The sequence below is a fragment of the Chlamydotis macqueenii genome, chromosome 1 (assembly GCF_036417535.1).
Source record: "Chlamydotis macqueenii isolate bChlMac1 chromosome 1, bChlMac1.mat, whole genome shotgun sequence".
Lineage (NCBI taxonomy): Eukaryota > Metazoa > Chordata > Aves > Otidiformes > Otididae > Chlamydotis > Chlamydotis macqueenii.
The window spans coordinates 50373711-50397365 of NC_141556.1; the positions used below are offsets into that span (position 1 = coordinate 50373711).

Sequence of the window (23655 nt, forward strand, 5' to 3'; positions counted from 1 at the left end):
TTACACTCCTGCTCTGTCAATATCCATTACTATGCATATCACTAACTTTTAAAACCACTGAAAGAAACCTTAAGTTGTGCTAAAATTTCTGTAATTTCTCAGTGCTCTGAGACACACCAAAAAACACAACCAGCAATAACACTCCAGAAAGCACTCTATCAACTTTTACAATTCTTAGCATACAACTTCAGCGGCTGCTCTTTATCACCCTCAGGTTCTCTTAGGAAGGATCTCAAAGCATCACATACAATTATCATTCAGTTTACTTCTGAATATAGCAGTATTTAACGAAGATCAGTGTCTTCTGCAGATCACCAAATGCTAACATTTTTTTTTAGCATTTGTAACATGCTAATGGCTTTGTTAGAATTCATTTTCCTCCTAAAACACGCCCTGCCTTACTGGCATAGTCTGTGACAGCATGGGTTTTCCTCATCAAAGTCTTCAGCTTCCCTTGTCTATCATATTCACTTAATTCAACTTCTTTACAGTTTTGTAAACTGTCTTCTTTACTCCTACAGGCCACTGTAACTTTTTCAAACAGTTCTCTCTCAATTACAGACAACAGGTTTGCTGATAAGTAATAGGCTTTGATAATTCTTGGTAATCCGTATTTCCCAAAGATCTTTATTTTAGTGAACACCAATTAGCACTCATTACTGTAAACGACATTAAATGTTACCTTTAACGATTGCTGTATAAAAACATCTTGTACACATCTGAACAAAATGCAAGCAAATCAAGATACTTCCATATCAGTAAGGTAAGAGTAGGAAGTCAGAAATACTTGGAAAGAGACATTTCTGAAAGACGACTATGCAGTTCAGTATAAGCACAGCCACATGCCTGCAAAATGCCCTAATCCACTGAGCACAGAACAGAAAGTCACGATCCTGCCAACTTTAACACAAACTGAAAGCACGCAAGTATCCTTAGCGAAGCTGACAAAGCGCAGATGTTAAAAATCAGAGACCATCATGCAACTCTACCAAGCCCTGAAAACAGAAGCAGAGAAAGGAGTACAATTACGAGATAGAGATTATAATTAAATGAAACATGATTAGAGGGCACAGAGTAACACTCACTTATGCAAGATACCTAGCAAGTCCAACCTAAAATACAAAGACAAGCAAGAACTGTAGCTAGGACTGTAAATGAAAGACATGTAGTTTCTTTGTTCTGGCACAATAACACAGCCTTCTTCATTACAACACAGGCACAGCTAGTTGTTCCAGAGAAGATTAAAAAAAAAAAAAAAAAAAAAGGTCACAATCAAGACCTAAGATAAAACTGTTCTTCAGCTTGCTGTATTTTCAAGGTATATTCAAGCCAGCAAGCAGAAAATTGTCCTGAAATTCACAGAAGGCTTTGAGTGTTTATTTAACAATGTTATAAAGTAGGTATTTTCCCTTTTCTTAAAATCCTTATGTTTAATTCCGCCCCACATGAAGAATTACAACATGATCTAAGTTATTTCTTCTTCTGCTGCTGTATTTTTTAATGATGCTATTCACACATTTCTTTTTCCTCTCTTTATAACATCCATGCTTATATGTAGCATCCTGTCATAACCTGATGTACTCCATTGAAAAAGAATTCTAATCCTTTAAAAACACATACTAGACCAGAAAAGCCCAGATATGTCAGTAAAATACAGAGTTGTTATTTCCAGTATCAGTTCGTCTATGCTATTTTATAGTACAGTCAGACATAGGGTATAATGACCTCCGAGGAAGTGGCAAAAAACTTATCACCTGAAGACTGATGTATCAAAAGACAGCCTGATGTAACTTGCCTGATCTATGCATCTGTTAAGGTTATTATTTTCAATATAACCAGATCACAGAACTGAAGAACTGTGGTTTTTTTTTTTTCCTTAATGTTCTCATGCTCCAAGTTGGCAAACAAGCTCAAGTTCCAGTTTTGTTTATTCTTTGTGACTATCAACATCAGTGGTTAAATGTTCGAGGTTTAAACTGCTGTTTGTAGGTGTTCTAATTAGCCAGTTCTACTGAACTCTGGAGTTGACATCTCTCCTAAAGGGAGTCCAGGAAACCAACGACTCCGGAAGAATTGCCAATCCATCAGGTTAGTTCAGAGTGTGCACATATGAATTTGCATTAGATACAGAATTGTAACTATTTATTTGGCTAAACAAGCACTATCACTCTTCAGAGAGACAGCTGTCAAAAGTACATCACAACTCTTCACAAAATACACAGGAAAAATAAAGCATTCCACATGATTAATGGGCATTTCTGGGAATCTAGTATTTCTGGAGGAAGTAGTACCTGTTCTTCCGCACTTAGTGTGAAAAAACATTACTAGGCACCAAAAGGTATACACAGCAGGACAGAAAACGTTTATCGTTTTTTTAAAAAAAGCCCTAGACTTAAATTTCTTAGAGGTTTTTAATAAGTAAATTAAAACTATTGTCTAGTGATCAAAACATTTAAATATAAAATGCCTTTACTTCCAATAGCCAAGTAAGATAGTCTCTATATCAGCATGTGAGTAGGCACAAAAAAAAATTTCCAGTTCTTACACTCAGAAGGAAAAAGTCGTTGCTACCATTATGTGCATTACAAAACAGACAACGATCATTAGCAATACACTGGTTTCGTTTGTTCTTTAGAAGTGAAGCATAAGTGTTGCGTAAACATTTGGCATTTTAAAAGCATTTTTGCAAGCTAAAGTTGTGGACTAGTGTTTTATACCGAATTCTGAAGTGCCACTGATTACAGTGGTGTCCAGCTGCCTCAGCAGATACATATCCAGAGCTTGCTGTAAAAATAAGAAAAAGCAAGCATTAAAAAGCATGCAGCTGAGAACTTAAGAATTATAAGTAATATTCAGTGAGTTTACAAAAGGTGAGTTTATGTTAGAAAATCCTTCATATTATTGAGCTTAATTTTAGACATGATCTTGCCAATTTTCATACTGCACCAGATTACGCATTCAAAACCAACTAGTATTACATGCCTTCTTAAAAAACAGCTGATTAGCCCTTCTGGCCAACAAATAAAAGGTGATCAGCATGTGAAATATCAACAGCTTCCATTAAATGTTGGAGGATAAAGAGCAAATTCCCAGAAAGGTTTTAATGCAGACTGTTCACTGAATCAGTCTCCAACAAAGCCTTTCCTGATTGCACTTTTTAGGTTGGTCTACTCAAATATGTTGTACTGAACTAAAACTTATTAAAACAGTGAAACATTATTTTTTTCTTCTAGTAGCAGATAGTCATTTAAGAAATTAAAGGACTTGGTATGTTAGCTTATATATAATGTTTATATTCTGCATATTTCACTTTAAGAGCTGGATGCTGTAACAATAACACAGGCATACAAAACATCTTAACATCTATGTCATAAGCTGTATCGTATTTTCACACTGCAGTGCTGGGCAGAAATTGAAGCCAGAGCCATTCACACACAGCCTTGTTCTGGTTTTCAGTTATTCTCACCCTAATGATATTTGGAATTATAAATCAACTACACACTAGTGGCATTTTACATATTAAAATGATCAATTAATGCACTACATCCTTAGCCAAGCTTAGAATAAATGACTTGCCACTTTCAAACTATAATTTGCTTCAGACAACACAGGCTCCAATTTGCAAACTCTTTGGTATGGATGTAGGTAGACCCCGCCTACTGATTTGTGTAGAGCTCCATCCAGGTAAACACAGGGCTACACCACACAATATGCAAATACAAGGTATGAACACTATGTTATCCTTACTGAAGATTTTTGTAAGCCAGGCTCATTATTGTCAAAGCAGTATTTAAATAATGCCATCAAAAAAAAGATGCTTTCATCTTTCAGATTTCAGTGGCCCTTTCAATGCCAAGTTAACATTATAATGGTTTCTCTATGTTGGAGAAGTAAATTCAGCTTGTTCTTTCAAGTATAAATAATTTCTTAGGGAATTTTTCACTATTCATTTGAAACATGATTTCATGTTTTTATATATATGTTACTTTTATGTTAATTATTCAAAACAAATCTCTCTCATATCACTTACTGAAGTGCAGATATAAATAACGAGCTGTGTATAAGGATACAGAATTCCTACAACAAAGCAATATGGCTATTTCTTTAACATCTTAAGCACATAAAATAACAGATCACCTACTTCACTTTTACCCATTTTTAATATAAAAACAAACCCCAATTTGGTACTAAGTCTGATTTCATAAATATTTTCTTCTGCCCCACATCTTCCGAGTATTTAACCTTTCATCTTGTCTCCAGTTCCAATTAATACAATTTTAAAAGGTGGGGTGGGGGAGGGGAACGGCAGAATGTCAGATCAGGCTTCCTCATCTCATATCTATGCCATGACAGCTACAAGAAAGTTGCTGTTGATCTTCTGTTAAATTACCAAAAAAAAGAAATGCATATAAATTATTTACCAAAATTTAAAAAGGGAAGCAGATGCTTTTTAAATTATTCAGTTTGGATTACGATATACCTCAGCCCTGTTTCCCTCAAAACACCCATAATATTGTTAACCACCATTAGCAAAGTGCCAAAGACGGCAATGAGTTTAAAACAACTCCAGCCAGCTACCGAAATTGTTGCAGGAGAGACAAAGGGGATCAAGGTCAGCATTCTTCTAACACAGCGGCTAATCCACTTCTATGAACACGGTATCGGAACTGGTGGGCGTAGTGAATTTCCACGAAGTACATAATATACATAATATACCTAATGCCACCTAATTTCCCCTGTCCTTGCAAGAGAAGAACCATTTTGCTCGCACTGGACCCAAGCCATTACTTATCGGAGAGGAAGGGGAGGGAGAAGAGGAGTTCACAAAAGTTCAGGGTCAGCAAATGTTCACGTATCCTGTCATCCACGAAGCTGGGCACAAAACCTCTCATACCACGCACAGAAACCTACATATTTCGGGTGTGCGTGTGGGGGGAGCCCTGCAATAGGAGCGAATGTGTCATACGTGCGGAGGCTGCGAGAAGAGCTGTCAGGAGAAAGCGGCCTTGTTTGAAGGGAAGGGGGCGGTGGGGAAAGGACGGTTACGAACACAGGATCGCCAAAAAAAATCCACCAGCTGCAAGCCCCGGCTCACCCCTCGGGCCCGCCTTCCCTCGTTTTCCCCCGCAGAGGCGGCTTAGCCGCCCGGAGCTGCCCCGGCCGCCGTGGAGCCGCTCCCAGTCGCCAACGGGCAGTGGAAATCCCCCACAGCCCTCCTCGGCTCGGCTCGGCCCGGCCCTGCCCGGGGCCGTAGAGCGGCCCTGCCGGCCCCGGCCCCTCGAGCAGCCCCTCGGCCCTGCCCGCCCGAGTCCCCCTCACCTTCCCCCTTCCTCCGGGGCCGCGTTTCCACCTCACCCCCCCCCCCCACTACGTCCCACGGCAGACGCAGGCCAAGGGCCCCCTGCGGCCCCCGCGGGCCGGACCCGCACCCCGGGGCCCGGAGACAATGAGCAGCCACAACTCACCAGCAGCGCCGGAGCTCCTTGGGTCCGGGGGCGGTTCCTCTCCCCCTTCTCCTTCTCCCTCCTCCTCCGCCGCCCAGGAGCGGTATCCGGCCGCCGGTAGCCGAACCCCCCCCACCCCCCGCTCCCCTCACTGCCCCGAGAGCCGCCGCCGCCGCCGGGCCGCCGGCCGCGCTCCCTCCCTGAGGAAAGTCACTTTATTCCCCGCTCCAACATGGCTGCTTCCCCCGCCGCCGCAGCCTTCGCCTTGCCGCGGCTCCCTGCCGCCGCTGCCGCAGAGCGGCCGCAGCCTGTGCTCGGGAACCGCCCGCCCGGCCGCTGGCAGTGCCGAGAGCGGCCCGGGTGGCCTCGCGTCAGCCGGACCGGACCGCGGGGAAGGGGAGGGTAGAGCCGAGCCGAGCCGAGCCGAGCTGAGCTGGGCCGGGCTGCGCCTGTCCGCTGCGGGCTGACGCCTCCGCCCGCTCGCAGGAGGCTGGCTGGCGCTGAGACAGCCCCGCCGGCAGCCGGAGCGCAGGAGGGGCCGCGGCGGAGGCCCGGGCGCCGGCGACACCTAGCGGCCGCGCCGCCCCGCCGGAGCCGGTGGCTGCGCGGGGAGGGGAGCCGGGAGGCCGGGAATGGGGGGGCTGAGGGCGGAGCGCGGGGCCTGCGCCGCGGGGAATGCCCGAGGCGGGGGGAGCTCCCGCCGCAGCCCTTCCTGGCCGGCCCCCCTGGGTTGGGGGGAGCCCGCCGAGTAGGGCCGGGCGGAGGGGGCGCTGCGGCTGCCTCCTCAGCGGCCCTGCGCAGGCTCCGCCACCCGCGGGAGGAAGCGGATCTCCCGGCGGAGGCTGCCGAGGCCGTGGCCGACGCCGGCCGGCCCTGGGGTGTCCGCCAGCGACATCGGGGAGGGCAGCGCGGGAAGAGGCGTTTGCTCGCTGCTTGTGTTCCAGCTCCTGGCAGTGTTTGGGTTTGCGGGGTGATTTTTAACCCTCTGAGGTAGCGGGCATCCCCCTGCTTCCCCCCCCCGCCCCGGCTGCCAAGTCAGTAACTGAAGTTAAGGGAAGCTGTGTGGCTTTTTAGATCGATTTCTAACTCAGTAGCTACAAAAACATCCTTTCCATATTTATTCTTGCGGTATTTTCTTTCCTTTGTCTGCTGCATTCATGGTCCCCGTCTCCCTCGTGCCTAGTCTACCAGCGCCAACCGCGCTTCCTTCCTGTGCCTCGAACCTTTTTCCACGCAAAGGGATGCAGTTTGCATTCCCTCACTTCTCAGCCCTTTCCGTCCCTAAATTTCCTAACCTTTGTGTGCTACTGAGCAAGACCTAAAAGCTAAAAACTATTCTTATGACCCAGTTACTCTGCACTGAGGTGTTCTCATATTTCCACCACACAAAGAAACAAAATAGAACAAGAAAGCCAAATCTTAAGGGATTTTAGTGACATAGGCTTGAACTTCAAGTAGCAGGTACACTTAGGGCAGAATTTGACAATTTTTTTTTTTTTTTTTTTTTTTTGCTTTTGGACATCCACTGATCCTTGTTGCCTGCCTGCTTGCTCTCTCATACTTTGTCAGCCAAAGTTCAGCATCGCGACCACAGGCCCTTTCGTCAAAATGGGTTTCCCATCGCCGCACAGACCGGGGTTACTGACTGACTGTGCCAGGCCACGTCGCCAACTCACAGGTCTTGGCTTTGTCACGCTCCTGTTCATGCTGCGGGAGGCCAAAGCTCCATCGCTCTGCAGGCGGGTCTGCTGTGTCTACAGCAGAGACCGGAGTGTATTTTAATTTGCAGCAGCAAGCTCCTGATCTTGAGGAACTCCATGTGCAGGTTATTCTAGCCAGCCCTTCTCCACAATAGGGCCAAGTGGGAGCTGCGTTCGCAGGAGCAGTGCCAGCTGAAAATTCCCCTGCTTCAAGCTCCGTTGCACCCTTCCAGCAGCACAAGCGAACCAGAACGCAGATGAGTATGTTTCCCAGTAAACAGAAGTCACTTGCTTTTGCCTAAAAAAGGAGTGCAAAGCTGAAACCACTTCTTACATGCACACAAATTCACTTTGCTTGTGCTGATGTAGACTTCTGGTGAAATCAGTTTAGGGTAAAAAGCAGTAAGTATTACTCAGAAACAAACTTGCTGTTCATAGAGACAAAACATGATTACTGAGGGCTTTTTGAATGTTTTCAAGACGTAGGATAGCTACCTTACCTTTGCAAAACTTGTGGGATTTTTAATAACACAGAGAAAGCAGACATTCAAGCTTTGAACTTCCTGGTAATGCAAAGATATCCCTTACGAATCTGCTTTAAAGCTCAGGACCTACCAGTTCTTGCTAGACCTACCAGTTCTCCTAATCTTAGAATGCTAACAAGATGATGTGTGTTTTGTTTTATCTTATTAAAGTTGAAGGCTATTTTGGGTAAGTAATATCATTATAAATGATTGCGTGCAAGTTTGTTATTATATACATGATTTGTAAAACAAGTTCTTGAGACAGCGCAGCAGTGAGTGCATTTATTGCAGCACGTCCAAGTAAATTATGTTCCATAAATGAGGTATAGGGAGAAGGTGGGTTGGAAGTTTATGAAGCTGTGTTTTTGTTTTCAAGTATTAAAAATACCAGTAAAATATGCTTGGTTTACTTTATACATATTCATGTCTGCCATTGATACTTCTGTTATGACAAGAAAAGTAATTACGACAGACAAAAGAAGAAACTAAGAAATGAGCAGTTAGGATGAGTCACCTGAGAACTAAGGGGTCAACACCGATTGCGGTGCAATGAGAATATTTTAAGGTTTTCCACTTGTAATGGGGAGAATAAAGAATTGTTAAGAGGGAATAGCCTGTAACAGTATAACACTGGATATCCATTTGGTCTTTTTATCTATTGCTACGTGGTGCTCTCAGAGAAAGATTTTCACATCTGGGCAAAAAGACGGTACAGAAGCAAGATAGAGCAACAGACATAAGTTTGAAACGTAAGCACTGATTTTGATTAATTTATCCCATGAGTCTGGTTTTATAACTATAGCTATTGATTTGTTTTATTATTTAGTGGAATACGTAGCAATCAATCACATTTCCATCTAGCTAACCATGATTATTAATATTTTAAACTAGTTTTAAGATGGATTGGCTGGTGAGTGCAATAGGTTCTCTAAGCCAGCGAGAACAGAGTACGCCCAGGTTACATGGAATGAATTATCGCCTCTAGACAATCTGATGAAATCTACATCAGCCATTACAATATAAATCCAGCAGTAGGAATACAGTGCAGTCAGGGGACCAAGATTTCCTGCTTTGAATATGAATACACTGGCTTTGCCTCTGCCTCTTTATTGAACAGAAGAACATAGTTATTTTGTGACAGTAAAAGTATAGGAGTTAAATCACTGAGGTTCACATAATGGTAGATGGAAACCTGACAGAAACATATGTATTTTTAACGCAATGTATGTGGAAAGCAGTTACTTTCCTGCCAAGAACCAAGTTGAGGATTCTGTGTCGCAGCAGCAGGAGTCAGCAACCTCGCAGCCAGCCAGCAGTGTGGGAAAGCATTGTGCTCGACTACAAGGGATGTGTTCATTTGCAGGGGAAAGACTGAAAGTCTTGGCAGGTAATTAAAAGGGGAAATGATTTTCAAATACAATATTTTGTTTTGAAATGCAGTTGGTTTTTTCTCTATTGGATGCCAAAAATTTCTGAAGAATGCAATATCCTCTAACTAATTGTATCTGTGCTCTGAGAGAAGAAACAGAGCTATTGTTCTGCGCACAGCACGAGCTATTTATATGTTAGTCTGTGAGGCACTCCTTTCTGTAATGATTGTTTTCCACCTACACAAAACTCCAATCTGTTTAAAATAATCAAATTAAGGTAGTTTCTTGCTTTCTTATACAAAGCTGATATTCATATAAAGTATTTTCCAGGTTACGTGGATTTAGTGCAAAGTAATACTTGCAGGCCTCTAGGCTAAAAAGAAAAAAATTTCTCTAACGTCACTGGAAGGCCAAACCAAACCCCTTCCTCTTTGAATGAATGGAAGCAGGAAGTAGCAACAAGAAGGTGGTCACCCTTGCAAGAAACAAAGTTATATACTTGTGCTAACAAGAGCTGTAGCCATTTCTACCATGGTTTAAGTAACTGATAACTGGTCGTTGACTTAGTAGCACTGTATATTTCGAATAGGAACAGGGAAAGCTACTATTTGTTCTATTTTGTAAACCTTCCTGGTTTGGCAAGCAGGAAGGAGTTCCCAAAGTGCAAATAGTAGGTGTTTGTTACCTCCACTTGAGATTTGCATTTATGTAGCTATACTGGTGTTTGGAGACTGATCAACTGCTGGAGAAATTACCATTACTGGAAGGTCTCTGTCATCCTGTGCTTATCCCTTATCTTTTTATCACTTTTTAGCATATAAATATTTATTGTATATGACATGACATATACATATGACACACCATTGTCCACTCTTTTCTTCTTCCTATTCCTTTATGTTGCTTAACCTCTAAGTTCCCATATGTAACTTCACATCCTATCAAAATGCTGCTTAAATATTATTTCTCATTTTCTTACACATTGTGTAACTAAATTTTGAAGATTATTTATCATTCATGCAGACAATAATTTATATCTTTACAATATCTCAGTTGATGCTTTATTTGTATCTGGCATTTCTGGGACTTGGACATAGAAAGTATCTACCAGTTGTGCACATTTTTGGGGCATGGGGCATTGTTTTAGTGGAAAATGTAGTTTCTTCGCTTGATTTTTCTTGATTTTTAAATGTAGTTGGAGATTGCTCCAACTAATATAAATGAAGTCTTTCCATTGACTTCAGCAAAAGTCAGGTTAGTCCTTTTAGAAGGAAGTATAATAGCATGGAGAGAAACATTTATAGTACTTTTCTGCCCTGGTTTGCAAACAAATGGTTAGACACTCCTTTATTTCTCTGCTACTGCTCTGAAAGGCAGGACATCCTGCTTTTCATAAACCAAAGATATTAGGCCTACCCCAACAATTATCATACTCGGATAGGAAACGGTGAGGTATTTTCTGTAGATTGTTGAAAAATGAGGTTTCTGCAGTAGAAGATAGGTCACTTTAGCCTAATGAAAGAAAGATATTTTTGGTATTTTGATTACATTTTGTGTTGGAGACTAAAACCAGTGAAAAGAATTTGAGTGAAACAATGAAGATCTGCAGGTAATGAAAGCCAGTCACTTGTGTATGCACACATGTGCTGCTTCTCCTTTTCAAGTACCGTTCAGGGATACGCTTCTCCCTTTATGAAACAGAAATCTGAAATGGCAGGGGAAGAGGCTTCTATTCTTCTCCTCTGTTTCCTTCATGCAGGTTCAGCATCTCGGACAGAATAGCAAGCATCTCTTTCTTTTCTCCATTGCAAATAAATTGCTTCATAGAAATTTGCAGTCATTAACTCACTGAATTGATTAGAAATGCCATCAGTGAGTCTCAGAACATTTGTACCATTGCCAATTCAAAGTACTTAGTGGATTTGAAAATAAAGCACAAAATACATAGAGACTCCTGCAGTTACAAAATTATAGGTGTCAAACTTCTGATTTTTTTCCTTATTGTAATGGTTGCTCTCTCCAGAGAGTTCTAGGACTTAAGTGAAATTGCTTTCCGTCATGACAGCTGGTTACTTCCCCGTAATACTGTTACATAAAAATGAAGCTTGTTCTAGCAAAGATGGTATCTGTTCCAGTGAAGATGAAGCCAGATCATTCTCAAATTTATGTTTTTAAGGCCGGACAGGAAGGTGTGGAGAGACATGGGAATAAAAGAAGTGGGACTGGGGCTAAAATCCAATGTAGAGAATATGAAAAGTGTGAGAAAGGGAACATGAAAATGGGACTAGTATACGTAGTGGATATTGGAGATAAAATGAAGTACAGGAAATCTTGGGATAGAACGAAGTGGATTTGAGGGAAACATGGGCTGCTGTAGGGAAGAAGGAGTATTGCACACATTGTTCTGTGCGCTGCAAGTCAAGGGTGTACGATGTATAGTTCAGGTGCAGAGAATTGCTTATATATTCTAGAGATCCCTGTGCATGCTCAGATGAACTACATTTTGGACCTTTTTGTGCACTGGCAGCTGGCTGTCGGGACTGCTTTCAAATTGATAATGGTAGCTTTTGAGATGTCAGTGGGAGATAGTCTATGCAAAACAAGCACTAAGGTAAGAGAAGGGGGACAGAAGCAGAGCTGGGATGGATGAAAGAGAATGCAAGAGAAAAGATGTGGAGAAAGAATGCAGAAAATTAGGAGGTAAGTGGATGTAGGGCTTTACCTGGCCGTCTAGGCCGAAGGCTTTTTACTGACTTGTAATCTCAGCAACACCAACTATGCGGGGTAGATAGGTAGAATTAAGATGTTACTTCTTAATGCATTACTGCGCCGGCTAGTTTCCCTACCCTTCCGCTCAAAGTTGTTACACCCTGAGGGAGAGGAGACAGGAACCATCCCTGTTTCCCTGTATAGTGTGGCAATTAGCTTTAACCACTAGTGAGAACACTGAGGCAGGTGAGTCAGATGCCTACAGTTTCTTCTGCCGCACCTCCTACATGGACGGTGCCCTCTAGCAGATGGGAGGGACAAGGAGGTGTGGTCTGTAATTTGTTTTTTAAAGCAGCACAACCAGATCAGTCAGGCTTCTCTTAACTAAATTGTCATGTCCCATGAATCCTCCTGCTTCAGGCAGCCATGTGTATATTCATATGTTGGTTGTAGACTTGGAAGACTGCAACCAAGTGAGGGAGAAAAAAGAGTGGTATAAAAATGGAAGGTTATAGATGGCAGCTTCTACCTGCTCGTGGAAAGAAAAGCTTCTTCCTAGGTGCCCTTCAGAAACTTTACGTTTCTGCATGTGCATGTAAGGTTGGATTTTAGTCCTGGGCTGGCTTTTTTTTTATTGAGGGAAAAAAAAAAAAAGAGAGAGACAATTGATTAAGCTAATGTGTAACATATGGAATATTTCAGACACTGAAAATATCAAAGTGAATCTTCAAATGGGTTGAATAATTTCTACAGATGTAAAGATAAAAAAAAAGAAGAGGCCACTCATAAATTCCAGTTGGTTTAATTGTGGAATTCCACACTGATTTCTTTTTGTGTAGCTTCTTGTTAATTTACTTTGCCAAATAGTTGATTGATCAACTGAACTGTTCTCTAAGTCAAGCACAGCATTTTTCAAGGTCTGTTTCAGCACAGTATAAAATAATTAGAGCTATAAACAAGAAAGAAGCAGGAATGCCACAAACCCCCACGTATCTATTACTTGTCATCTGTAGAGTCTAGCTGTTACCACAGAAGCATGTTAAAATTAAATGCTGAGCTTTATTTAACATACTTATTTGTTCTCTCCTTCTTTGCCTTTACCATTCTTATTTCAAAGCTCTTTTGTACACTTCAAAAATGGCATATTCATGGTCATGTCGGTACTTATAATCCACAATAAATTGCTGTACAATTATACTTAGCTTTTAAAAACAAACCAAGGTTCAGTTGGAAGTTTTGTAGCCACTACATAGGTGGCATACAGTTAGTTACGTATTTTGCAAGACAGATGCTAATTTATATCAGTTTGTAGACCATGCAGAATTTAAGATAAATATCTACTAGAAATTAAAAGAAAAAAATAATAAAAAAGAGGCGGGAAGTATGTACTTGAAATTCGATATTAGTGTGATTTCATATCATTAGCATTCTCATGCAATATTTTGTTTTAAAAATTAATTTACCTTTTTTTTTTATAATTCATCAAAACAGTTTATTTTGCTCACCAATAAGCTCTCCATAGAAACAGTCGTATCTTAGTAACATACCAAGAATAGAGTTCAGGGAATACACTCTATCTGTGTATACTTCCCTTAAAGAGACATTTGTAGTTGTTACAGGGAAAACGAGAGTTGTATTTTCCGTAATTGGAGTGAGCACAGCACTGCAACACAACATGTCTTGGTGCTTCCTAGATTGATCACCTTACACATGAGATGCAGGTCACTTCTACCTGCATTATTCCTTGGCCTTCATAGGAGCATCTCATCAAAGATGTCAAGCTACTGTCCATTACAGCTGGGGGCTTTTTTTTTTTGTTTTATTTTAGTTGGATACTAGCAAATGAACTACATCAACACTTCATGCTTCTGGCCACTGTCAACTGAATGCAAAACTGGTTTGGCTGCTGCCCCAGATTTTTTTCCCAGTCTTTCTACATAGAAAAATGTTGAAAATCTTATCACTGGTGCCACCTCATGCGGACCTGTAGTTGCTCTTTTGGGCACTCCTCTTCCACCATGTCAGAGTCCAGCTGGACAACTCCAGATGACCTTTGCTTTACCAGCTCTCTTACTGTTTTGCCTCTCTCCTTTTTTCTCTCCTATGGTTGCTGTACAACAGCTGTTTGTCCTCTGGCACCTAACTTTGTTCTTTCTATTCCTCACCATGCTGAAATGAGGCAAGGGAACAATTACGATGACATTTGAGCTTCTCTGCAGCACTGTGTCGATATTTACACTGAGCTGATTATTAGCAAATTAAGCATATAACTACAGTGTAAAACCTACTTACTTTCACCAGTCCTTCAGGGGAACAGAAGCAGGAATAGTGGTGCAGGGGCTGTGTGTACCTTATGTGTTTGGCCTGGGCCTCAGCCTCAGATCGGTTGGGGGCCGTATTATTATTTTGTCCAGTTAGAAAGGAACAAGGCACACTTTTCATCTGATTCTTAGACTACTTTTTAGTTATTAATTTCTGCATCCCAGCTAAGAGTAATGTCTGCCTTGGCTGGTATTCTTCTCTGGTTCAAAATTACCCAAGCCATTTAACACTACTGTATAGTAGAGGGGGTTCTGACCCTAGCCCTCCACAGAGGCTTTTAAGATGTCAAGCAACAGAACATGCTATCCTAGGTTTTGATTATGGGAAAGAGTGGTTATCAGCCTTGGTTGCAGGCCCAGACTAATAGAGGGAATGAAGACAGAGTCAAGATATCTCTTGTCTCAGCATGCAGTTATTAAAAGAGCATATCTGCAGGCAAACAAGGGGCCTAGGAACCCGGGGAAACCAAGTAGATTTGAGAAGAAACTCTCCCCCTGTGTGGGGAGAATGAGACAGAGAGAAAGCATCTGCTGAAACATGGTTTTAAAAATTTTGTATTTATGTAGTTAATCAAAATTTGCAGCTCTAACAGGCAAACCTATTTCAAAATAAGGAATGAGGACACCGGGAGAGGTTTTTTTTTTGTTCCAGTGGAATGTTAAGGTATTATGAACTGCCAGAGATGTTTTAGAAGGCTCAGTGAGGATGAAAGAAGAGGAGGCTGCAATGTGAAAAAAAAAGCAGAAGAATTTTAGAAGCCATGGGGGCTTTTACACTCCTCTCTCACAACCTGTGTATGCCCACCCCACCCTAGAGACACTCTGCCCTCAGTTTTCTGTGGCTATGGCATCTTTGTGCTCAGGTCTCATGTAGTTGTCAGTCCTCACTCTACAGCCGGCATAGTTTTTCAGCAGCCACAATTTGCTTCCTTTACCTTCCACATGGATGGTAGTGGGGCAGGTCAGTGACATTTTCCTGGTGGTGAGAACTTATGTGGAAAAAGGAAGAAGACGTTCTGCCGAAAGCAGCTGATCTCCTCTCCTAGGCCCTGGCAGATTGCTGCCCTCAGCAGCTGTCAAAGGCTCTGTCTACAGTAGCAATTTGTTCCAAAGCAACAGTGCAGTTTGGAAGAAAATCCTGTCATTGTCTCCATTTACTGTGTGTGTTTCAGTTCTGAGCAGCTTTGGTGCATACAAACAATTCCTTAAGGAGGAAACGAAAACAGAAGCTCTGCTTCCAATCTGCTCCACGTGCACCCTAGTGCTAATGGGGACAGTAAGTTCCAAAATAGCATGTGAGCTGCATCGTCACAAGGCCCTCTAGCACATACCTAATACCTTTTCTCCTCAGAAAGCTTTGAAACACATGTGTAGCGGAGGTGTTTGACTCTGGGGACCAGACTGAATATAATCCAGAATAAACCTTCAAAACACATATAATGGAAAAATGAGGTGCCTCAGTATCAACTGTTTCATTCTACTGATCCAGTGCTAATGTGCTGAGCGACATTCTCATGAAAATACTGCCTACTTTGCCTGCACCTTGAGCTGGCTTTGGGATATGGCAAATCTAACATAAATATGTACCTAGAATGGTTCTTGTATCTGAAAGGGGGGGGGGGGGTGTACACCCAGTTTAATGATATATGTTAGCTTTTAAGACAGCTCTTTAATCGCTATTAATGTTGCTCATCTTAATTTGAATGAAGAGACACAGCAAAACCCACTGGCAATTGCAGTAGTATGCTGATACCGTAGCCAAGGATACAGGGAGAGCTGTGGAATTGTACCCCAGGATGGGAAAAGGCACATGGGCTGAAAACTCCACTGAGTAAGATGCCTGCCCACCAAGGGAAAAAAAAAAAAAAAAGAAAGACAGGCATAGCTGGGTGAATAACTATGACAATATAATTCTCTCCTAAACAGAAGCTACTACGTGCCTGCTACAAGGGTAGAAGAAACCAAACAATGTTTAAGCCAGAATGATGAATAGATTTAACAGTCAATACTTACTAATCCAATTACAAAATTATGTAAATGCTTAACTGTTGTATTGTCTGTTTCCCCCCCCCACTTTTCCTATGGTTTGCATTTATTTATGAGCTGCTTTATTTGCATAGCTCAGTGACAGCACTGTTCTAAGCTTCTGCAAGTACTCTGTGCTCTGTGCTGCTATTGTCACTTACAGTCAAGGTTTAGTTAAAGCTGCTCCCAGAAGCTGTAACATGTCCCCATCCCTCACATATCCTACTGTGAACTGAAAAGATGTTCTAAAAAAATGTTATGAAAGGGCATGCAAGATTACAAGGCACTTTTTGGTACGGAAAATTCTTGTATTCTTTAGGAAGCTGTAATTTGTACAGTTTAATCTTTTTTTTTCTTACCATGTCAGATAAACCTAGACATTCTGCTCTCAGATGATAGCACATTTGAAGATCTGAGAGAAACAGGGAGCTGCTGGAACATATTGCAGAAGCCTAAAGCACTTAGCAACAGAGAGAGTGTGGGATGCAGCGACAGAAGCCGGAATGTGGAAACAAGTGACATCGAGGCGGCTGTTTGGGAAAGAAGAGCTTTTACTTTGTTTATAATTTCAGTAATTCTAAAGAACTTCACAGTGTGGGAGGTCACTGCGGTCTTTGACTCTGCATATTTTCTTCTCTATGTGACTGTTTTTCAAACTCCTATGACAATTATTACCCAAAAAGTGCTAGATGTATTAATTTCCCTTTGTATTTCCTGTTTCTCTGAAAAAAACAGAGAAGTAAAATTAAGATATTTGTTCTGCTTTAGTTTATCGTGTTTGAACATACTTATGTGACGTGCGCTATGAAGAGATGCGTATCAGGAAATAGCTTGATTGCAGAGCTTGGTTCTCCACATACTAATGTAACTCTCTTTTGGCATACAGTGAAGCAGCATTCTGATTCTGTAATAAGTCCAGTCCTTAAAATAATAACATGTTCTGGAGTGATATAAGCATTCACCATGATGATTTTTAGTGCTTTGCACTAGGACATCCTGATAGTGTACACTAATGATGGATATCAAATAACTAGTAAAGAGAAGGTGGCTGAGGTGCTGACCAGGATAAATAAAGTTGAGATAAAGAAAAAATGTCTCCTCCATCAGAGTGAGTTTTAGAAGGGGATTCAGAAATCCATGTGTTTCTGAGCTCCACAGGTTCCACTGAGGTATAAATGATCTGGAGAACTGGAATTTTACTGAGCAATTGCTGGAAACTATTTTACTGAATGCGTATGCATCTGCAAATGCAAAAACCTCCCTTCCTCTGAACAGATATTGTGCACTTTAAATGGAGGGGCCGCACAGCTCTGGGTTGAAACAAAGGCCATAGGCTATACAAGATGCTTAAGGAATTCGGAAACCTTATCATAAATGTTACATTTTGTATTTGATGAGGGTTGAACTAGCCATTAGCTTCTATTCTCTTTTTCCTCTCTGTAAATCTCTCTTATGGTTTGCACTATTCAGTAATCTAATTGTGACCACTTTTCAGGTATTCTCTATTGAAAATAATAGTGAAAGGAAATGATAGAGATGTACTAAATTATTACAATAATAGAGGTGCTACAGAAATGCACAGCACAGAAAAAAAAAGCTTAATAAATTCCTATATAATAATGATGCCCAGGAAACTATTTGTATTGAAATCTAACAAATTTATCTATTCACTGAATAGTACAGTGTAGTACAGGCTACTGTTGATATTCTTTAACCCCACATGTGACTTGTCATTGAGTAACCAGCCTTTTGAAGGGAATTGGATTCAGCCTAACTAGTGATCAACTGTTTACTTCCAAAACGCTGCAGTAATTTCAGTTATTAAACTGCAGTAATAACCTCAAACGAAATGACAATTTTTTTTAGAAAGTAAAATAAAATGAAATTAAGTTTAAAAAGGGCACAAAATTAAGTCGCCAGACCAAAGCTGAGTTAAAAATCATAGAATCATGGAATAGTTTGTGTTGGAAGGGACTATGTTACCAAGAAAATTAATAAAGTACAGAGACATCCCTAGACTGTAAGAAAAGTGTATTGTAGACAAGGCATTATCAAATCATTTAGGCTACAACAAAGTGAACCTGAAGAGTCATCCCATGACACTTATGAACAGCAATCTCTTCAAGCCTTCCAAAACACACTGGGACAGCTCACCAATGAGGAGAAGATCATCTTGGCCTGAACCTCCCCGGCTCCCTCTGCTTAGGAACAACCCTGAAGAAATGCTCCACCACTTACACCCTCTGGGCAAAACACTTTCCTTGAGGAAGTTTCCCACACGTCCCTGTCTGCAAACTTCTCAGAGACTAAGCGCCAGACTGTCTCTCTACATTTTAATGTCTCTCTTCCATATTAATAGCTGCAGAGCCTCAGAGAGGAAGTAGCACCTGTTGAAGAAGTTTAAAGACGTGAAATTCCAGCACCATTGCTAAAATGTATGCCTTGACCTACTCCCACTTCATGTTTTCCTTTCTTCTTTCTTCTTCCGTTGCTCTCAGCTACTGCCTTTCCCTTCTCCTAAGGAAGACCATTATCTCATTATCTTAGATCTCTGCTCTACCCAGCATATATAATTGTCACCATCAACCCTAATTCTCTGACTCAGAAAGTGTAAGTCAGAGGCTTGAGGGAGCTCCACCTACTCTGTGGAGACCTGCCCGACTCCCTCACCTTCCTGTTCAGCACTCCCACTCTCCTCCTTCTATTCCAACTTCTTCTCAAAAAACCATCTCAGATAATGGAAACGGTAGGAGCCATAACATCAGCCTCCACCTTTGCCTCTGCTGAAAATCCTCATTTTTATTTTTAAATGGTGCAAAAGCTTTTCCAAAGACAAAAAAAAGAAACTCTTCAGGATGCTACTGATACCATATCCTTTGCAATAACAAATTAAGGCCCTTTTCCCCAGAAAATGAGCCTGGAACCCCCCGTTTTAATGTGTAAAAGCAGCCAGCATCATTATAATGCGGGAGCTGGTGTTAAGTACTACTAAGGGTTGCTGTTACCAAAGGGAAGTTTGCCTGATTTTACATCTGAGAAACTGAGGCCACAGCTAGCTTAATCTTGTTCCTTGCCCAAAAACCCAAACTGCAACAAACATATCTATGAAAGTGAAAATATCTCTTTTAGGAAGAATTCTGAAGAAGGTATTATTTGTTCTTTTTTTGTATATTTCCCTCTTCTGTCCAGACTCTCTCACTATTTACCTGAACAGCCTCTGGGGCTGTACTTGAGACACCTACTTCCATCAGTGTTCAAGGCATGATTTCTTTTCTGTTAAGGGAAAACTCTCTTCCCGAGACCCTACTCTTAAACATCATAAGCGCTCAGGATGCTGCAGCCTGTTTTCCTTTCCTTTCCTCTGTTATTCCTTGTGACTTCTCCCCTTCACCCCTTTGTTCTGTCTTTGACTCCTTGCCTAGTGCTTTCTGTGGATTTCTATATTCTTTCTGGGCTCCCTCCTTTTCTTCCCCCCAAAGACAATACCACTTGCATGCTCCTTTCTATCCCGTAGAACTACAACAGAAGTTGTACTATCATCTACTACAGTTCCTTCTCCCTGTATGCCAGATGCCACATCTTACAGCCCTTAGGCTTTCCAAGGCAAAACACAGTCTCATACTGCATTCCACTAGCAACAGTATCTCCCATCTTGTCATCTCCATGTTTTTATGTTCCCACATCCTTCATTTTGTGCACCTGTGGTACAATGAATACTGGCCATTAATGCACCCACACCATGCAAAGTAGCACCCTATCAGAAATACACAACACGATCCCAGATACACTAACTTCAGAGACAGACTGTTCTGGTACATCCTTCTGCTGTGATTACATTGTTTTGGTATTTCCACACAGCACAGCACTATGCCAAGCAGCTAAGCCTGTTTAGAGCTGGCTCAGATGCCACCTCTGATGTCAGATCAGGACTGGCAACAGAGTCGTCTGACCTCTCACTGAAACTGGGATTTGGCATTATGGCACTGGTCAACTCATTTCCTTTTCTTCTTACGCTTCCCTGGAAACACACCAATTTTCACTCTCCCTGAACTATCAGGCTCTGGTGAACTATAGATCATACAGGTGCTGAGAAGTCACAGAGAAGCAGCACATTCTTTGGGAGCGTGCATGTTGCTGAGTCAGTGCTAAGTGGGTATTGCCGGGATATCTGAAAGAACAGCAGGAGCAGTATTATAGTAGGATAGACGTTATTCTCAGACATGCTTCTTAGTATGTGTTTTAAGGAAATTATTATGGATTCTCTGGAAGAACCATGCACACCTGCAGCACACCTTATCTGGGGCAGGCTTTCTATTCTCAGTCCTTGCAAGTGATTGCAGTAAAACTGTGTGAACAGAGCCATCACGCTGAATCTTCCAGTCTATGACTGATCTGCTGCTTACCAACTGAGCTGCACAGACAAGGGGTCTGTGGGTTAGGGACAGCATTTACATGTTGATGGCCTATGGAGAGTAGCCTGGCAAAAATGGAGGCTCCTAGGAAAGTACATGATGCATTAAGTTTGTTATTTTAAGAAAGTAAACCACAGATCCAAAGAAAAGGATGCCGTAATTCCAGAGCTGGAGAACACATTTTGTAGCAGAGCTTAATGATGTCATCCTTTTTTTCTAAACTGAATCATGAGACAAACTACAAACCAGGGGCATAGGTCCTATTTGTAAACTTTAACCTTGAAACAGATACGATACCACATGCAATGCGCTGGCGTGTTTTGTTAGGTATTTATAATCCCTGCAGTTTTGTCATCTATGTTAATGGCACTGAGGAGACACTTTAGCTCTTTAAGACAGACAGAAGATGTAGTTCTGGGACAAGTAAGAAATACGTAACTTGTGGCATGAAGTTTGTAAGCAATTTCTCTCTCCTCTCTCTGCAAACAAAAGTGGAAGTAGCAGTGGTGTCTTCGAAGGCTTTTTCCTCAAGTATAGAAATTTCAAAAAGCAATTCTCCAGAAATGGCATAATTGTTTTTCATATTGCTTAAAAAATGTTTCCTAATTAACAAAGTAGGCTATGGATATATTTACAAGGAAAGCAGTGCAATCAGAGCAGATTTGTACTGTGAAACAATTAGTCCCAGGGATCAAATGTTCACATAATGCACATTTTGGGGGTTTTACTTTGAACTCGTTCTAGTCTGTTCCTAGAGAATGAATCTCCAGTACCAGTTAGAGGATGTCAGGTGTGCTCATGGAGTGCACATTTCAGCTTAGTTCCATTCAGAAGGAGTTCAGTCCGTGCACCCAAGATCACTCGGTGGCATAAAACAAGTGTGGGAGCTGGGGATGCTTCAGAAGTGCACCCTTGATCATAGCCAAATTGCTAATGTAGATGCACCCATAATCTCAGATCTACAAATTAGCTTGGGGTTTTTAAATTCATCTCTTGATACCTAGTGATTATGTTTCTGATGACTAAATTACATTTAAGTTACCTTTGTGCTAACTCAGATGGATGTATAATGCTTTATTTCAGTGAAGTTGTGTCTACCTTCTCTAAGGAATCAGTTTGTCAGTCTTATAATGGAATTATGCAGGTACAACATAACAACATTTGCTTCTTTGATGATAATCTATTAAGCAACTCTATTGTTAACAATACAGACAAAGGAGTAAAATCTAGCTCACTTTCTTTGGTTCTACAAAGGTAAATGCCGTGGTTTATTCTCTAAATGTAATAGATATACCAGAGTATACAAAGTAGATCCATTGAGTAAAAAATAGCCATTTTAATATATCCATACCTAATAGATGAAGAGCCGTATGTCCACTTCAAAGCATCTTAGCAACATTTTCAAAACTTGCTACCAAAGTTTCATCTACATTTGTGTAGCCAAGGTCTACGTGTTTTTCATTATTGCATCAATTAAATATGCTAAAGTGCCTAATAATTAAAGCTAATAATAAACTTCAATTAGTCTGCCTGTTAAGAGCTGTATGATTACAATTTTGTGGAAGGTCTTTCAGTCTGAGGAGAAAGGATTAAATTATCTCATTCTGATTGATAAAACAGTGTTTCCAAGTTACTCTACTGACATTTAATATCATTTAAATAAAGTATTATAAAACTCTAAAGTAGTTTTAAAGTAGACTAAATGTTGTTAACTATAAGCCCTAGCCAAAACTTCCACTAAAAAGACAATTTGAATAAAATCAAAACGGAGAAAAATGCTAGGCATTGAATAGAAATAATAATAATAATGCATAGCAAACAAGGCTGGGTCAGAAAAAGAAGAAGGTCATATAAAAATATCAGCTATTTGAAACCTAATGCAGTAAAAACTAGAAGTCACTTGCCACACGCATTATGAGATGCAGGATCAAACACCAGGAAGAGTAATTTTTTAAATATAATAAAGGCGTCACACTCCCATTAAGCATTTGCATACTACGATTCCTTTTGAAACTAATACTGAAAATAATGGTCTGCCCTTTAAAGTGTTAAGGGAAAAAAAAGGCTAAGGGAAAGCTTATTTCAACCATATTAGCTCTAACAGATCTACTTCTGCTCTCCAGCTTAATTTCTCTGGGCTTACATATCAGAGGCAATCGGTGGTTTACCAGCAAAAGAAGTCAGAATCCCTGCAGGAAACACCTGCATTTCTACCCGTTCTTGTTAGCAGCTGGTTGCAAGTCTGGGATTTTAATCTTCCTTCTAGCAACTATTTATTTTTCAATACTGTAGCTTTTCTTACAGCCCTACTAGGATTTAATTATCCAGTATCTGCATTTCTACAGACATACTGATAAACATAAGTCCTGTTTCTGGACAGTTTTTATTTCATAAAATACAATCAAGCAACAGCACTAATTGCTCTAAAAAGAAATTATTCTAATTTTTACTTAAACTGAATAAAGCCAACATGTCCATGTTCCACTGCTCTAGAAACTAGACAAATAATCTTCCGACATGTACGTAGAATGCAAAACAATTACTCGTTCTTAAACATTAATTTTCTAGAATTCTAAAGTAGTGAAATAAAAGCTCACAATTACACAATTACATCTATCATTATTAGAAATAATATATACCAAAAGCTCAGAATGGTATACATTATTAAAAAGAGTAACTTAGAAAGTACAATTAGATAGAAACATTTTTTAAAGTATTGCTGAAAAATATGAAATATCCAAATAACTATGTGAAGACAAAGATATTTCTTCTACTTCCTTGAATAAGCAAAGCTTAATAACCAACAAATAACTACTCTTCCACATTGTGTAATTTTCTACTGCTAATTTACAAGCTACTAAATCTCCTAGACCAAGGTCAGGCTATTGCCCAAAACAATTTCTGTCAGCTGCTTGAACAAACCTCAATCAGCAGATACTTTGACCTCAGAGTGAAATATTCTGGCAAGTCAGGGAGAAACTAATAGGAATGGAAAATGGAACCAATGATGCCAAAAAGTTTCAAAATTAATACTGTAATGCAATAAGAAATGGTCTAAACAGAAATGCATTGATCTAAAAATACTGGAGGTTATCACTAGGTTATTTTAGGTCTCCCTTTGTTTGTTGCCAGTGGTTAATTCCTAGAAGAGTC

The 23655-nt window shown here is 40.8% G+C and overlaps 2 protein-coding genes across 4 annotated transcripts in view; one reads left to right on the top strand and one right to left on the bottom strand.

The window, feature by feature from the left end:
- CDK17 (cyclin dependent kinase 17) overlaps positions 1–5556 on the bottom strand; it is a 96582-nt gene extending 91026 nt beyond the window's left edge. For all 3 annotated transcript variants that reach the window (XM_086750634.1, XM_086750627.1, XM_086750619.1), the window contains exon 1: positions 5466–5556. The gene's annotated coding sequence lies outside the window, so the exon portion shown is untranslated. The remainder of the gene's footprint in view (positions 1–5465) is intronic.
- A 74-nt stretch (positions 5557–5630) lies between these two features.
- Positions 5631–16816, top strand: LOC147602027 (uncharacterized). Its single transcript, XM_086741900.1, is given in 5 exon segments — positions 5631–5846; positions 8907–9055; positions 11507–11646; positions 16458–16766; positions 16769–16816. Coding segments are annotated over 5 exon segments (816 nt in total). The 5' UTR covers positions 5631–5676.
- Positions 16817–23655: the final 6839 nt, after the last annotated feature.